At 39.7% G+C, this 19,429-nt stretch overlaps 2 protein-coding genes across 4 annotated transcripts in view; one reads left to right on the top strand and one right to left on the bottom strand.

The window, feature by feature from the left end:
* Nucleotides 1-19,429, top strand: part of LOC139718390 (SCO-spondin-like) — a 362,530-nt gene that overhangs the window by 156,979 nt on the left and 186,122 nt on the right. The gene's annotated exons all lie outside the window — the stretch shown is intronic.
* LOC139718371 (uncharacterized) overlaps nt 1-19,429 on the bottom strand; it is a 129,081-nt gene that overhangs the window by 40,736 nt on the left and 68,916 nt on the right. The window contains exon 2 of the mRNA XM_071629842.1: nt 12,866-12,995. Coding sequence (XP_071485943.1) covers nt 12,866-12,995 — 130 coding nt within the window. The remainder of the gene's footprint in view (nt 1-12,865; nt 12,996-19,429) is intronic.

Below are 19,429 nucleotides of genomic sequence, written 5' to 3'. Positions count from 1 at the left end.
TAATAATCCTGAGTGGGTTCGGGGACAATAATTGTCTGACTTTAGTAGGGAGTGAGACTAACATGACATATAGCATATTAACTGCCGTGGCACCGTATTACGATGTTACCTGCACAATCCGCTGACGGAGAACATGTTCCACTCACATGCATCAATGGGATGAGATCACGGATGTGCGGATCTTTGATGTCTACAATAGCAGGAATGCTCCTCGCGCCCAAGCCTGTGAATGGGACTATTGGGTGTTGTCATCTCCTTGGGCCTCTATTCTCTCCATTATCGGTGCCGAAGGATGCCCTTTGAGCCAACACCACCGATTTATTGTCGACTTCAGCCACACACGCCATTAAATCAATTTAATCTGAATGGTGTAGGGGGGGGATGGAGGGGGGTCAAGACAGAGGGAGAAATGCCCCTACAACCATCTCACCTCCTGTTTGCCTATCGTTGGTGTTTGCCTGCCAGTTATATGCAAATGTGCACTAAGCCACAGGACACTCTACTGTCCCCCCCCCCCCCCCCAATTCTCTTCCAACTCCCATTGACTTCCCATTGGTACTCTCTCCCTTGTTCCCTATCTACTTTCTACCACACGGGGGCCTCTTAGTATTACCTCAACTACTAGAAGCATTTGTATTCCTCCCACAACGGCACAATACGTGACAAGGCCAGTGTAAACAGATTTGTACCCGTTCTGAGAGCAGCCCATTTAGAGCTGTCACTTCCCTAAACGGCTAACGAGCGCCAAACTATAAAGCACACAATTAACGCGCAATCACCAACCACACCACCACCACAATAATATGCCACTGAAGAGGGAGAGAGAGAAGGGGAAAAAAAAGAAGTGATATCTCACCATAGGATACTAGTACGTCCTCACAGCAAGCACTGGTGCCTATCTACCCGGCTGATGTCGGTCAGCCAGAGTTTCCATCTCGTGAGCACAGCCATGGTAACTCTTGTGCCCAAACGAGAGAACCACCTGCCCCTGGCTATTAGTGTGTACGCAAGGCAGGAGTGCATGTGCCAGTGTGTATAGTCCCATCACACGAGGGAGCGGGGCAAAGCTCATCCCTATTAGCAGTGCGTGGAGGAATGATGACTTCTATGGTGTGCTGCTTGGATACCAGCCAGATGGAAGCGGCGACGATCGTGCCCTCCCTCCCTCCCCCCCAATGGAGCATTGTACCACCACCAAGGCATTGACACACCGCTGCCAATTGGAGCTGGAGCGCCCTGAGCACTCTCTATATCCACCAAGCATATTAACTCTCCCTCCCATCTTCCACAAATTCTGATACTCCAAATTTTCACACACACACACACACAGACACACTGACACACTTACAGATTATACATGCACATGTGTACAGTATCCCCTACACACATACACACACACACACTCATATATGACATGCAATTTATTACGAAATACACTGTCCATTGTTAGCCCTCAATGGCGAACGATCGAAGAAAAAAAAAATTCAATATCTAATGAAACTAGCGCACATGTTGCTTCCATGGACATAATACCTAAACAATAGCTTCTGTCAGGCAGAAAATTGGCATTGAATGCCGTTGGAGGGATACCCCGCGTGACGTGGGTTGATTCTGGTCGCATTCCCTTGCAAGATGACGCCCCTCCGAAAAGCTCTCACCGACACCCGAGCGAGCATTGCAACACAGCCAGGGAAACATGTGGTCTCCGGCATAAATTCTCTTTGCAGGATAAAACCGGTTGAGAGGTGCGATTCCTGGGAGAATCCGTGGTGATGTTGACACTTATTACAGGGGATAAGTGTGAAACTTGAACCTGTCTCCTTTTTTCTTCCCACCCCCCCCCCCTCACACACACACACACTCACCCTCTCTCTCTCTCTCTCTATCTCTTCTCATTACATGTAGAAAGTTTGCTCTTTATTTTTCTTTGTATTTTCATCCAGTTACCATGACGTCCTTTTCCCAAATGCTGTGATTATCTCAGGGTCAGCTGAATATACTACAAACTTCATTTTAACACTTCCAACAAACAAATAAATCACACAAAAGGTAGGAAAATGAGCATCTGTAACAATGACACCCCATGCAACCCCTCCCATCACTATAGCATACCAGCCCGTAATGCATTATTCTCTTCTTATTCTTTTTTTTTTCATTTTTTGAAAAAAATGATAATTAAGGTCTATTCAGATATCCAGTGAAACGGATGAAACATCTGTGTGCTATTCTCATGGCTAGCTTTTTATGTGATATTTAATAATGCTATAACAAGTAAACCCACACAAATCATCATCAAAAACTGGGATACAGAAATGAAACAAAAATGATATGTATTATAAGCAACAGCTGGCTGTCTGCTTGTTACTATAATATATCATATAACTATGGACGTACATATACACGTGTACCTCCTTGATCTAACACACCCTTTACAAGTCACTCTAAAGCAAGATATTTTCACAGTATGAAATTTTTGTGAATCGCCACTTGCACTCAATGCATATAATGTAGACATTAAAGAACTTTCGCATGGGTATTCTAATTTCCCAAAAATTCACGACATTAAAATGCACATGAACATTTCTGTTTCTACAGTATTTAAAATACTTATCTTGGTTCTCTGACTGAAACATAGTTCCTTGTATGTAGTACCCCCTATAGACTTTGTTTAGTAAATAACTGGCATAGATTGTTTTTACATGACTTTGCATTAACAGGGTACATTGTGATGGTTTGCGTAAGAACAAACATTCCTATTTAATGAAAAAGGAAACATTTAGTTTTTGTTGGCACTTTTCACAAAAGTATTAGATTGTTTTCATTGACACAAAATTGTCATAAAATCAGATATGATTTTATACATGAACTTTTTGAATGTGGTTACTTGAACAGTATTTTAGATATCAGAAAAAAACAGCTGAAGAATTAAAAAGCTATGATAGGTACGTTTTGAAGGACATTATGAATGTCCATCTGCATTTGTGTGTGTGTGTGTGTGTGTGTGTGTGTGTGTGTGTGTGTGTGTGTGTGTGTGTATGCATGCCTGTGAATGTGTACCAAAGGTCCACTGCGTATTGGTGTGTTTATTCGCAAGTACCGTAAAATAAGCAAATGGATGTAAATGTGGTAACAACTGATGATGAAATTACGACGTACCTGTTGGTTATGGTTTCGGGCATCCAACAGATTTTGATCGATTTTATACAGGTATACTGTCTAATGAATTCAGTCACACTGTGAAAAAGCTTAAAATAGCACCATTCAAGAGTCATATTCAACCTATTTTAGGATGAAGTTGATATCACATGAATTCATTGCCCTGTGGCCCAATGCATTAAAATGGAAGCACGATCCCTTGTTGTGAAGCCTGAATAATTTCCTGACACAAACTTGCTTTGCTTTGTTCTTTTTTTTAAACCAATTAAAGGTGAAAAATCATCATTTTGGCATCATGAAATGTGCATCATGGAACTAAAGCTTAAACTGATAACATATTAGTTGGAATTGGTTTAATCCATCACTTCTGCACAAATTCAGAAAGAAATTTCTCCCACCCCCCCCCAAAAAAAAACCTGTTTCAGAAAGTAACAAAAACTTTAATCTTTTGTGATGCATTACATATTTTCAGACTCAATTAAAAATTTAGCTATTTAGAGGGTTTTCTTAAATTCTGATACTGAAACAAGCAAATAGCATCAAACCTGTCTATAGCGGCCACCCACGGTAGATGAAAAGAGTGGCCACTATAGACTGGTGGCCGCTAAGGCAGGCTTGGCTGTAAATATGAACAAGGGAAGGCTCAAATGAGACATTTTTTCACCCTACCTCACGAAACTTTAACCCACTGAAGATGAGTCCCGAGAATACTCAGGCAGGTATCTATGGGAAATGCGTGTTATAGCATAATCAGTCTTTCCTTAACAGGTTAACAACGAACAAACAAACAAACAAAATTCTGGAAGTTGATGGGTTAAAGGGGAAAAAAAAAGTAGAGAGGAGTCACTGTCAGGGGTGCTCATAAAAGGGATGCTGGATGGATGATACACGTCAGAGGATGGAGACACTTTGGCAGCTGATGAATTATTGAATAATTTTTTTCCCCTCCCCACCCACAATCGATGATGGTTGGGAGTGATGGGCGGGTTATTGATAACCGGACTGGTGTCAATATTTCACTGCTATTCTCATGCAGTCTGTAAGCGGGTCACGGCCAATTCATTTGTGCATCTCGGCATGGAGAGAGAGGGAGAGAGAGAGGATAGAAAGATAGAGTGATAACAGAGGAAGTGAGAGGTGGAAGGTAGGAAAGTCAAATGAGGAGGAAGGTAAAAGATTGTTGATTGAGGAAACTACAAGTATAGAGACATCTACATGTAATACTTTTACATTCAGAAGCACATACATACAACATATAGCTGAGCAATTAAGTCCAACAACCACAGATACTGCATCAACTCTTAGGTGTGATGCTCACAGAATTAATAACAGACTTTCTGGTTTTGTTGTTGTTGTTCTGTGTGTGTGTTTGGTGCTTTTTTTTTAGGGGGTGGGCTAGGGGAGAGACATGATTCAAGAATTGATGTTATCGTAAGTTAATGGCACCTATCTTTATATTATGAAATTCTAAACCTCTGACACCTGTCTATACCCCAATTCCATATGAGGTCCTATCACGAGTAGATATTAAGTTACAATATTCCTTCATGTCCAGTCTATGCTGAGTCAGTTTTGAACATTCTGCCCTCAAAGACTGGCTCGAGATTCTCTGAGTGAAATACTGCACATGAGTTGCATGCACATAGTTCTGCACAATAGAAAAAAAACCTGAAACATAGAACAAAACTGCACCCTTTCCCCCACTGCCTTTTCTACAAGGAATGTCTGAATCATAAAGTGGGCTTTCATGCCATTACCCATGCTTGAATCACAGAAATTTCCTGAATGTATCAAATACTAGAGACAAAATACACTATGTCTGTCTTTATTCATTTGTCTGTCTGTGCCAATATATCCTTTGCTATACAAGTCACCACACCGAGTCCATAAACAATCACAGGGATAATATAAGTGATCCATTACTGTCACGTTCTAATTTAATTCAGCTAGACACGTAAGCACATGTGTGATGATCGTGCCCCTGAAATGCAGTAGCCATTACAAAAATCTGCAACTTCTGTAAATATCAAATACCGCAAAGCAAGATATTTTTCACGGCATGAATTTTCCTGAATTGGAGCCGATGGCCTTTTTTGTGGTATGAAATTTTGAACTGTCACTGGCATTCATCATACATAGGACCCTAACGTAGACAAGAACTTTCACATAATGTATTTTAATTTGGAAATCTTGGTTCTCACGTAAATCTGCGCAACTAAAATGCATGTGAACATTCCTCACTTTACAGTGACTACACTGAAAGTGAGAGAGACAGAAAGAGAGAGAAAAATAAAGGAATATACACTATACATGTAGTTGATGCTGCACAGCTTTGATAAGATGTGGTTTATGACACCATGCCAAATTAGACCCTGGGCAAATGTCATCTTCTAAATACCCAAGGAAATGATGTGGCACTATCGGGGAATAAAATAATGGATCAATTATGGCTGCGATATCAACAAGTTTCAAGAATTAATTATAAGGCTGGAGCAGTTATGATACAACAAAGATAGAAAAGGGTGAAGAAAAAAAAAGTTGAAGGCATCTCATTTTTGATGATGTAGTGGCATCTCGCTCCATTGGCAAGATTACCCTATCACGGAGAAGAAAAATGAAATTAATGTACACATATATATAAAAGCCATTCCTCCTGCAAATTATACCTTGCTCCTAAACCTCTTCATCTTTCATGCCCCACTGGGCAAAAAGCTGCCATAACACATCGCACGGCCTTGACTGCTGCTTTCGGTCTATTGGCAGACCTTTCCTGCGCACAATTGGAAGGATACACATAATGAAACTGGGGCTTGAGTGGATCAATTAACGAATGGTTGCCGTGGAATCGCGAGAATGCAAACTTTATTAGCAAAATTCTGCGCTCTACAGCAGAACGGCAGAAGAGGGATGGGGGCGGTACTTATCAAACTGGTGATTACATAGATTTTCCAGTGTTTTACTTTTGAACCTGATCTAGATATAGGGCTTGTGATGAGCAAAGTGTAGACCAAAGAAAACAAACCAATGGGGAAAAAAAAGAGTCATCCAGCCCCGTATATGGCTGTATTTAATCTATATTAGTAGAAATATCAGTGTAAGAGCGTGAATTGTGAGTCCCTTGTCGGGTGATGTAGCGTGGTACAATCACAACTCTTACTGTACATTCAGACGCGAAGAAATACGAAGTACACAGTTCGATATTCAGTTCATAACGTGTGTATATTTATTGGTAGTAGATATACACAATCTGTATATCCAGCGTAGAATGACAGCGAATATATATAAGAGCACTCCCGATAAGGTTACAACATAGCCATCTATCTGATGGCCAGGGAGAATCAGAGTTGAGGACTTCTGCCCAAGACAGGGGCGTCCAGAATGATCCCACGCTACATCACCCGACAAGGGACTCACAATTCACGCTCTTACATCAGCAGAAAGGTTGTACTTTTGTAATTGACGGGTAGAATGGGAGTTATCATGAGATTTGTGTCAAAAATTTGGTATACTATGGAAAATTGTAATGTCACTGATAGTTTCGCACAAAAGACACAGCTACAAAATATGTACATACACACATTTATATATAGTGAGTATGTGCACAAAATCCCATAACAGAGTGAAAAAACTTATGACACAAAGTAATTGTGTGATGAATAATGGATACAAACACTGTGAAGTGCTTTGCCATTGGAAAACTTTTTTTCTTTTTTTTTTCTGGAAGGGCTATGCCAGTCATATTGCATGTACACCAAATATTGTGTTGGTGATGTGTCCTCGAGACAAATGGTCTGTGAAAAGAGCAGGAATTCATTCAGGAAGTCAACAAAATACTGAAAGGTTCTAGATGTTTAAAAGTTGAAGTAGACATAAAGTGTATTCATATTTAGTAAACCAGTTTTTGAGTATATTGTGTAAACCAAATATGTGTGTATATGTCTGTCTAGCTGCCTTCTTTCTTTCTTTTTGTATCAACAACACATTACTTTAATAGTGTGGGACTGAACACCATCATGGACTTTTCATACTAAAAGTCTGTTTTTACGAGAAACAAATGTTGAAGAACCCTAAGTGTTCAAGCAAATGGAGATGAAATGTCATGCCAGAAAAAAAAATACCATCCAGGAATACCATCAAAATGTAAAGTTATTCTTTGACCACACAAAGAAGGGGCTAAAATGACAGGTAGTCAGGTTGTAACATGTGGTAGTGCTATATAAATGCACATGATCTAGAACTGTCCTGCATTTGACAAGCTCAGTTTACTGCTGCTCTTTTGGCACAAGGCCACATTTCCAATTCTCTTAATTATTAATTTTCCTCGTGATATTTAGCCTCATGTTTCGTTCATGCAAGAGTTTCTTTTCTTTTCTCCTTCTTTCTTGTAGATTTCTTTAGATATCATTTTTACATATTTTTTCAATTTATTAAAATTCTTTAAGATATTAATAGCTTTGCTTTGTTTTTGCTTGATAACTCCAGAAAAGGGTCATCGCATGCAAGAAAGGAAGTCATCAGCAAGTGGTACTTATCTAGGTGGTACTATCATCTTTCAACAAAATCCTAGGAACTCAACACCCAGCGAACTCACCGATACCCACGTAACATTCACCATGCTGGTATGTGCAGGCCTGAGTTTTGTTCTCAGTACTGATGGCATGGAATAATGCATGGGACAAGTTCACCGTCTCCACATTAGAGGAATACGATGTGAGAACAGAACTGAAAATTCAGGACCAAAGAAGTGAAGGCCATGGAGAGTTGCATCAGCTGTATCTTGTACAAATGGTTTCAAAGTTAAGTAAACCATACACAATGGTAGGCATGGGGCACCATATATACACAATCTTCCATTTTGTGTGTGTGATTTTTTTTCCTTTCATTTCTTTGAGGGAACTATGCAATGCAAATGCATGTTGACCTGTGTCGATTTATACCCTGATCATAACATGTGTGGCCAAAAAAATAAATACCAAAATATGTTCCATACATTTCATACATTTTTTTTTAATTTTCCTTTTACCATTGGATATACTCACAAAAAAAAAAAAATCCATGCCTGTCAATGACATCATCTATCAATCATTACTCAAGTACTAATATGATTAACAAAATACATTGGGAAGTACTTTTCCCAAGACTGAGCACAACTTGCATGTTTCCATTTTACTGATTGGGGGGGGGGGGGGACATGCAAGATATGCTCAGTCTACGGAAAGGTGCATTCTAACGTCTTATGTTAATCAAATTAATATTTTACGAGTGATTGACAGACGATGTCATTGACAGAGTCTTGGTATGGAAGGTTTTGTCATGTTTTGTATAGACATATCCAAGTATTCTGAAGAAAAATTAATATACCATATTTCATATGGCATTGCCAAACATTTAGACATTCTTTTGGCCACATAGGTGATAATCAGGGTATTATGAATCAAAAGAAGTCTTCATGCATTTGCATTGTACAGTCGTGTTAATGAAAGTCACACAAATGCGTAAACCAATTAGATCCAATCTGAAATGCACTTGGCACAATTCAATCACTCAAATTGCAGATTACTCTGCTCCTGGCTTTCAACTTTACATGGCATCACGCTGAATAAATCTTACTGCTCTGTCCACATCTGAAATCTATTCAGCAGGTAGATTCTTATCAGGCTCAAAATAAAAATTATACACTAAATTAAAGTTTTAAATTAAGCGATGCACTCTTACAACAGACACTGCTCTGATTTGCAATGTGTTTCTGCCTGAGATTTGGCATGGTGCTTTTTTATAAATGCTTTCCCTGGGCTCAAAAATAAGATTCTGTATATCTCACGCCATATTCCAGGCTGCACACACTCCAACAAGTCTGAAAGGGGATATGATTCCTCATGTACAGCTATGAATGTATTGCAACACTGGACTGAGCAGGAACAGAATGGATTATCGCAATCCAAATAATTGTCCTTTCGAAAGCCACTCCCAGTAATCCGCTATAACTTTTGTAAACTAGGTCAGCATTTGCATACCACCTCACCAGCATGCACACTCTCAATCAAATATCAGTTTGACCATTTAAGTCGACCTGCAGATAAATATGAACCAGGGAATTATCTCGCCGATGTTGTAATTTCCTCCTAATTCAGCTCGCAATCGTCCCCCATTACGGCGTAATGAGCGACGAAGGCTGAATCGCTAGGTGTGAGATGGGTCTTTTTTGCACCACGTGTGGACTGACACCACGGGCTGAAGAGAAAAGAAATGGCTTCTGATTGCCTCCACAAGCTGCCTATTTAGGCAAATTGCATTTCAAGGTTCAAAAACACTCTGCCACATATCATATCCAATAAGGGTTCTGTATAAAGGACTCCCTAGTCAACTTCAATGCCATTTGTATACAGTATGTATTGATAAAGCAGGTTTAGGATACCACACAATACCTCTACAGGATACCTAATGAAATACTGCCTTTTTGATTTGATAAAAGTGATGTTGGTACAGATATCAGCGCGGCCAGAGGGGGAAAAAAATATATCAACGTCACAGTTCTCATCATATCAAGGTGAGGACACCAAGAAGCTTTTCACATAGTTTTACCCACTAAAGACTAGTTCCGAGTATAATCGCACAGGTTCCTATGGGAAATGCGTGATATAGCAGAATCAGCTAATCCTCAACGGGTTAAAGTATGAAAAGAGATGATATGATACAGGGATTCTCTTGATTACCACACATTCTACATTATATCTAACTGCTGGGTTGGATGATTGTAAACATATCATCTTGAGGACATGCTTTTCTTAAAACAGTCATAGGAATGTGTTAAAAAAAATATGATGCTTCCTTACTGATATTACGCCAAGACTTTGAGAGACAAATAAATTATTCCAATTGAATATGGAGCATGTGATTCTGAAAGGAAGAGTAAGTTATCAATTCGGCAAATGAAATGCTGACATAAATTGTACATCCTATTTGATGTAATGATGAAAACTGTTTCAGATGAACTGGACCTAAGACTACTTGTAGATCCAGCTGATGTAGTTTATGTTTACAGTGTACTTATGTACAAAAGACTGCCATTCTACATCCACATCCTCAAACAAAATCACAGGCAATTTTGATATTCCATTAGATTCGACAAAAAAAAAAAATCTTCCCTTAAATCAACAAGTGGAAGAACTGAAATACTGTATTCCTATACCAAATTTGCAATAAACTTGATAACTTTTCTCGTTGGCATAATACACTAAAGCAAGATAGATTGACATGTCACTTAGTATCATCTCACTGTTTGTATACACAACATCACAGCTCTTCTTTCATCTTCTTGTGCTGCAGCCCAACGTGCCGATACGCCGGTGTATTACGAACACTCACAAACTCTTCAGCCTGACCTAGAAACCACAAATGGTCTCTAACCTCCCCCGTCAAATAAGAGACCACGAACAAAAACAGGTTTCGGGGGATACCACTCACTCACTGCATCGTGCACGGGCAGACAACTACAAAGGGCAGCGAGAAAAGTTACAGATCAGCGATTACCTCCAAATTACGACATCTTTTCCGTAGAGTACCTTCCACCCGCTGTCATCCAGCACTTCTTCTTCTAAGGGGGGAAAAAACAAAAACTGGTGCCAAATGAGACGACAAAAAGGAATCGCAAACTTTATGGTGTATTGTTGAAATCCGGCACTGTGGGAGACCACATGTACGACGCGTTGACAAGTTCTATTATATTCCACTCTGGCTGTTAAGTGGGAGCGCACTGCACCCCTCCCGACGACAAAAGCCCCCCTTTCAACGCTGCACACGCACTCATGTTGGAAGAAGAAGGGCCAGGGAGGGAGGGAAAAGAGGAAAGGGGGGGGGGGGGGGGAGAGAGTGAGTGAGGGTGGTGAATGAGAATGGGAGGACAAAGAACAAAAGAAGTGGTGCAGGTTCACGCTTCGGTACACGTCTTTGACGAAGGGCCCAGCGAACTCCTTTATTGTGGCAACCACATTCCAATGTATTCCGCGCTGACCGGCTAGGCAGGTACATGAGGTCATAGTTCTCACAGGGTCCCATTGCCCAGCATCCATTTTTCTCCTTGAAAATGACTGAAGACATCTTTTTTTTTCATCATCAGTCCATGAAGTCTCACAAACCATTCACAACTTCCTCCAACATTACTCAGTGAATTCCTACATCTCTTTTTTTTTTTCCTTCTCATGCTGACCATTTACGAACTCTCGCATCATTCAAATCATGATATGTTGGGGACATACTCAAATAATCAGCACTATGGTGCTTCTCGCGAATGGAAAGCACATGGACAATGCATCAACCCTTCATCTGATACTCTACGTAATATGTAATATATCGAGGGAGAAACCTTTTTTGATGAAAACTTCATTTTCATCACATTGGTTGGCATGTACTATTTGGATTGATCTGGTGGATGTCATAAAGCAGAAAAATTATCACTTGCTTGAAGCTTGCTATATGTGTGCACATGCCATGGCGTGTATGTGTAGAGAAACAGACAAAAATTGTGAGATCTTTTACACATACTTCACCATGGCAACACCAGAATAGGAGATGTCAATGCACCATATTGCAACTACATGTAAGCATTTAAGGCTACGTCAAGCTTTGTTTGCTACAGTAGGAAGAAGAAAATATGATGACCAGGGACATAGGCAAATAGTTGAAGGCACTGCAGGAAGATATACATGTGTATATATATATATATATATTACTGTTATCTCCTGATGAGGAAATTAATGAGAGCTACAGTCCTGCGTTAATCACACACACATCTCTGCAGAGGTTTCTTTCTATCCATCTTCACTTCTTTCTCATCTATTGCTGGTATCAAAAGCTGATGAATGGGGGGGGGGGGGGGGGGGGCGAGGGAGGGGGATCAGGTTGGGTTGCTTAAAATTACCAAAATCCTTTGGGGTGGAATTTATGAAAAGCTAATGCAGCTTAACGACTGTTCTGACCTTGCAATCCAATGTGATGCTTTGAAGGCGTCAGTGTGGGATTTCCATCAAACGCTAGCCTGCAAGCCTGATTATGAGTGGGCATGAATATGTGAGGGGGCCCCTGCCTAAATTCATTCATTCACTTTGGTCTCAGGACCCCACTGGATTTAATGTACGGCTCAACCGAAAATTACGTGGAGCGGCCCAGCGGACCACTGGCAGAGTAGGACGTTTTCACACTGTCCTTAAAATCTCTACCACACTAGAGATGCACTTGTGGATGTTGTGATGCAGTGTACAGTACTTATACAACAGTGATGACTGAATTAGTCCAGTGCTTGTTGAACAGGATGAGTTGAACAAACTATTAGGACAAGTTTGACATTATCACAATATACTCTTTCCAAGTTCATGGTTGTAAGGAACAAAAGTGGGTAACAACAACCATATGCCTTAATGCTGATGAAACAAGGACACTGGTCAACTTGTAAATTAGCATAATTGTGTGTGTGGGGGGGGGGGGGGGGGGTTAGATCTCTAATTTTTTTCTTGTTCACAGAGTACTTTCATAACAGCAGTCAAGATAAATTTTGGGAGATTCTCCTAAGTTCTCCTTATTCTCCTGATTAATCTTCAAATTAAAGACAGTTACCAGTACTTCCAATATGGTCGACTTGGAGGATCTTTGGTAAAATTCCCAAGTGCTTCTGACAATTTCTTTGATCATTCTGTAACCCCCGCAAGTTGCCTACCTGTTGCTCTTCCCTTCTTGCAGCAGCAGTGGAGATACTTCCTTTTGACTTGCTGGAAAGCTTACGCTCTGCCTGGGAATGCTTCCCATGATGCCCGGCATCTCCATGGGGACCTGGGCCATGAATGGGTCTGGAAATATGAAGGAAAAACATGCAAAGAATGCAATGAATCACCTAAAAAACATAACCTTAGAACTGAATGTACCTACACACATTCTTCTGCAAATAGTAACCTCTATCGTGGATGTACATGCATATCCAATTCTCAAATATTCAATTGTGATACAGTTTATTTGGAAAACACATTCTGGAGCAAAACTGGACTTGAACTCAGGGTCTCCTGTTTATGAGCCTATGGTATTACCCACCATACCACATTGTTCCTACTGTGTAAATGAAGCTGCACAGCTGAAGTTTCAACTAAAATGTAAGACCTTCTCTTTAAAGAGGGACGCTGGAAATATGTCATAATTGCAAGCAAACACGATCCCTCATCCACAGGGCATTAATGGGAATACCAATCAATTCAGAAAAATTCACATTTCAAGCACCCCAAGTTCCTCACCTGATTCCATCATTCCCTGAATCCAACAGTGGCTACAATGTAACAAATCACCAAAATCATCATCTGGGACATATCTCCACAGATGACACATCGATGTCCACACCATATCACTTTCTACAACAAATTATAATCATTCATGAGCAACGTATCATCATCTTCACACTCTCTGTGCAAGATAACACCCAACTACAACATACTGCCATCTGCAGTGTACAACCAAGTTACCAGTTCACTGGTAACTCCTTGGTACAACACACAACCAGTAACAACAACTAAATGAATACTTGAAATGTGCTTGCTAACATGCTATTTATTCTAATTTCTATTCTCAGCAAAACAACATTACAGAAATGTTAAAATCTCCAGAAATCACATGCTATTAATATCTCCTGCTTCCACTTGCTTGCAATTAACAGACTAAGTTACAACCAAAGTTGACCAAATTTTTAATTACTTCATGAGGATGAGTTATGGAAAAGTAAGGAAAATATGCTTGAAATAGCATCGGATAAATTGAGGCCCTGTTATTCTAATCATGAGCAGAAAACCTTGCATGCAAAGGGACACAACCAGTAGGAACAATTCCATTCCACCCACAGCAAAAATGAAAATTGAGGCCTCGTCGTCGCTCAATGCAAGGAGCTTGATGCGTGCGTGAAATGTCATTGGGTCAGTACATTCGTTCCCACGCATGAGCCGTTCATTCATTCATTTGTTAAATTGTTAATGCGGCACTCATTAGCGGGTAAAGTCATCATCACGTTGCACGGCTATTCTATTCTTGCCCTTTTTGCGTGTCTTTGTGCGTGCACTGCCCACTCTGATCAATAAACGGGACTCGAGTGGTGAAAAACACGGCAGCAAGAGCATCAATCAAAAGACTGACTGCCACTTTCTTCTAAACATTAATTGGATCTTTATTTGTTTTCTACCAGTGTCCACTCCCAACCTCCATTCTCTTTTCTGTATTTGCCTTCCAAACTGATCTCTCATTTCATTTTGTCAATATTGCTCTATTCTCATTTTCTTTTCTTAAAATGACTACAATAAATTGTCCCCTACACTCATTACAGACACACTATAGAAAATCACACGTAACTGTTTTTATTCCTTTCTCTCTCTTTCGCTGTCTCTCAATCAACATCCACATCTGCATTTACTGCATACTTTTTCAAATACCAAAAACACCAAATCCATTTATTTCAACTTTCATTCCCCTACTTTACATTATTTCTCTCTTCATTCTGGGGCTTGAATCCTGACGTCAAACAAATAATACAACTTGTCACCTCAACAGGCTACGTAAACTGTGAAATGCACATAAATTATGTCTAGTCATATCTTGTAAGGCATTGTTATCGCCTCCTTTGACAAAAGGCACATCCTACTCCATCTTCTGACATTTGCTGCAGGCACAATTAAACTTTTTAGTACAACTGTTCTTCCCACACACTTGATGCCGATGCCGAAACCAAATTGATAGCAAAGGACTTGAAATTAAAACACACAATGATTAGATAGTGGCATTTATCTTGCAGTTCTTGACTAGGCCCCTGTCTGCAATGTGTACACACTTTCCGCTACATGTGTGACGTTTGAGTCTGATGGCCCTTTCTCCTGATTGGATGATGAGGAGTGTTTCGATGGAAAGTCCACACGAGACGGAATCAATCCCAACTGCTGCGGAAGCCAGGGCGATGTTTCACCTCATCAGTCCATCTCATTAACTCCTGTGGCACGGCTAGTGTTGGCTGGCGTGTCCGTTGCCAACTTCTGCCGATTTTCGCAAAAGAGAACGGGGTCGGGTCAAAATCTCTCATTTGGTCAGTGTGGGCTACTGATGGCCATCGTCATGGCAACAGCTCCTCCGTGACTTTTAGCACCAACGCCGGATTCCGTTTACAAACGGGGCATGGTAAACTGCTCCCTCCTTTCTGAGATTGCTGAATTAAGCATCAAATATTGTCCAACACAAATTAATCCCTTTCAAACAGAAAGTTATAAAGTACTCATGCTATCATTTCATCACAGTTCCATTTGTGATTGCAAGCTACAACTGTATATGTTTCATGAACACCAAGGAAAAGAAAATAAATCCTGTTACATTTTTATATATGTTTAATTTTTATTACGGTAGGACTTCAACCAATTTGTTTGTTCAATGGTCTCCTATATCAGAGTCAACTTGACTACAAAAGGGCACTGGGTTTTCAAAATTCAAAAAATACCAATAACATAATGACAAAAATTGATGGCGCAGACCACGAGGCTCACTAATCACTAAAAGACCATGCACATTTCATCTGATAACCCATAAATGGATTGTTGTGAAGATAAAAATATACTCCATGCGGGTGTGCTATTTTACATACAGTATTCATAACACTATTTATCTGTGATGCATCATTCTTTGTTCCACATTTACGTTATAGAATGCCTTCTTTTCTTGTTCCAAGTATGTCCTTTCAGCCTCTTTTTAATATCAGTGCTGTACCCTATTCAACTTTCAAAAATAATCTGGACATGGGATTAACCTGAAAGATACTACATTGTTAGTTTGTTTGTGTTTTATTTACTATTACCCTATTTCATACATCATCACGTCATTAATTAGTTCTTGTAAGACTTTCTCTTTAAAAACAGAAAATGTGATGAAATGTTTGTTGTGAATGATAAACTATCTGATTTCTTGCCTGTAATGGTTTGTCTCACGATACTATTTCCATAGCTATTGGCATATCTTGATTTACATCACCCCTCCTTTCTCCTATTCTTCTACCTAATTCATTTTATCTGCCCTTCCCTCCATCCCTTCCCCATGCTCACCATCCCTCACCTCCCACCCATCTCCCACCGAAAAAAAAGGAGGATGAAAGACGGTGCATACAGTCACAATTTGTGAGAAGTGATCATCCTGCCGATAATATGATGGCCTAAATAGGCTAACAGGTCATTTACTCTCTTTCCTTCCACACTGCATTGTACCTTCAGTAGTACAGGAAATGCCCCCATCATAATATACTTGCAAACTAGGCCAGCTGAGCGGAACATCACATTAAAATTCACGGACCATTTGACATGCGTAACAGCCAGAGGAAAGGTCACTCAGCTAGTCAAAGCACATTACATCTCTCGCCAGTTTCTAGCTGAGCCACGCATCCAGCTACGTAAAGGCTTCCAAAGAGCTGTCAACAACTGTCGGTCTACCCTTGTAGTCAAAAAAAGAGAAATGATAATAAATAAATAATAATAATAATGATGACAATAAAAATAAATAAATAAATGCATAAATAACTAAACAAATACAAAAAAATAGTTGGGGGAGGGGAGGATGCTTTTCTAATCATTTCAGAAGCATCAATTTTATGTACATATCAATATGATACCAGAAAATGTTGGCTAATTGGGTGCTGCATCAATTATTGCCATTTACATGTATTAAGTCTAGCAGTCATCAGTAAGAATGCCAATATGGTAATAGTTTAGTCCAAAGACGTCTGGTTGTCCTCCCCCCCCCCCCCCCACCTTCCCCCCCCCCCCCCCCCTTCTGGCACAGAGCAACCTTTTAAATTATGTAAAAAATCATAATTACCTGCCAAACACTTTTCTTTTTTTTTTCTTCTTTTTTTAATCAATGGAACGCACCAGTACAAGTATGTAGTTATTAGTTGAACCATAGGTCCACAAGAAATTAGAACATCGACATTCTAGTGCTGTTGTCACCATTTGGCACATTAATAGCAAAAATCTGCAGGTATTTTGAAACTTCCTGTATGGACATGCCTTTGGTCTGCTGTAGCATGTACGCATGTGCTGAATGCAAACAGTGCATTTCCTGATTGGCAAGCCTTACTTGTAATCAAATCACACTGTAACTCAGTGCTCACCAACTAATGCTTTTATCTGACTACACACAATGGAAATCACCTCTGCTCTAGCACACAAGGAAACAAATTTATGACCAAGAAGCTCAAAATACCACAGTTGCATCACTTGAACGCATGTGAGCAGAATGTGGCGCCTGGGGAATGAAACCTGTAACGGAATCTTCAAATGGAGTGGCCCCCCAACTCCCCAGAGCTGAAAGGCTATATTGAATCTTTAATGAAATCCCCCAAGAATGAAAATGAATTTAACCCAGGTTCATCTGCAAATAGCAAGATGCTCATCAGGGGGAAAAAAAGACAAACACACAAACATGAGAAGAACAGGAAAGATTGATCTCATGGGTCCTAAAAAGGGAGAAAAGAATATCCTCTGAGGCAATAGCTAAGTGTCAAGCAATAATTTGCACAAGATTTCTTGAGGCTGCTTGTTTCCAGACCAAACAAATTCCCTTCTACAAGTCACACAAGTGACTTAATTATGGTATTGTTATTTGAGTGGGAAGAGGTGGTTTAGTCAGGGAGGAACTTGCAATAAAAGAACATAACTGTGATATTTCACTGCACAAATTACAGTATGTAAACTATTCAACATGACTACAACTGGAACATTAATCATATTTTGGGTAAAGATGCTTGTACACGCTTTAGTACATAATTCGTACAACATTCAAAGACATGTTGAATGAGAAACAATAACCATTCAGATGCTAACACACCATGGCACAATTCAATTACCATGATGCTTATTCAGTTAAAATATATTAGATTTGGCATCTGTTACACAGCCAATGCAGCATTCACATCTTTACGACTCAGGTCATTATATGCTCTGTTAAAAAAAAGAAGAAAGTAGCAAAAAAGACACATAAATACATTGACATACATAATGGAGAGAGAGATAGATACATAGTGTAGATAGATAGATAGATAGATAGATACTGAGTAGATAGATAGATCTAGATAGATGGATAGATGCCGAGTAGATAGATAGATCTAGATAGATAGATAGATAGATAGATAGTTAGATAGATAGATAGATAGATAGATGAATAAATAAATAGACTGATAGATAGATTGAGAGATTGAGAGAGACAGATACATGTAGATGCATATGAACAGAGTGCAGTGGATGCAGAAACAACACGGCTCTTGCAGATGATAGTAATCCCAGCCATACAGCGTTGGGCTGGTCCAATGTCAAATAGTAACTCGAACTTTCTACTTCTACCAAGTAAACACAATTTGCCGTAAAGACGTGACCTTTGGCAACCACCAGCACTTTCATTGGAATAATTCCATCGAAAATCATCAGCACAAGAAAGAGGGGAAATATGCAGAGTCCACTTAGATGGACGTCCCCCCCCCCCCCCCCCCATAATTCCATGCCTGTACTCCATTTCCCCTAAGAATTATATCATCCTAAAATAACAGCAATGCCACCGAACATGGAATGACACTCAAAGCCACTCCAACTAAAACGTATTAGAAACAAAGAAATGGAGTCAGACTTTTTAGATGCAAGTTGCAATGCAGGCAAGGAGACCTCAGATTAAAAGCAAAGCTATTGGCATAATTATTGCCTACGAGATATAAATGTTTGAGTCTTTGGTTCCTCTTTTGAGAAATGAAGATGAAGTCATTTCATAGATTGAGAGAAACATTGATAGATATTGCCTTCGGTAGGACTAGGTAATAGAACAGTGCACGCACACATGCATGCACTTTTCCATTAAAAGCATCAAGGGAATACAGAAGCAGAGATCTGTTCTCACAAAAATAGGTCATCAATGCTACAGACAAACATATGATAAAACTAAAAAGAAAAATATATCAACTGTTCATGTTTGTAACAAATTCCATAATGCCTGTGTTGTTGATTTGGATAGAACTTTGTGTCGATGACACAGGAAAGCATCAAAATAAAGGCGGTTTTAAAGGGACTGTACAGTACTGGTTGAGGTGGGGATTCATGTTTTGAACATTCCTAAGTGAGAAATCTCTTATGAAATATGAAAGAGCATGTCATTTTAAGAAGGATTCAACGTTTATTTGATGAAAATTGGATTTCAAATGGCTGAGATATCAAAAAAAAAGTGATAATAATAAAAGGCG

Source organism: Diadema antillarum, unplaced genomic scaffold (genome assembly GCF_040938485.1).
Source record: "Diadema antillarum isolate AM-2024a unplaced genomic scaffold, OU_Dant_1.0 scf00000093, whole genome shotgun sequence".
Classification (NCBI taxonomy): domain Eukaryota; kingdom Metazoa; phylum Echinodermata; class Echinoidea; order Diadematoida; family Diadematidae; genus Diadema; species Diadema antillarum.
This window is presented reverse-complemented; position numbering and strand designations above follow the sequence as displayed.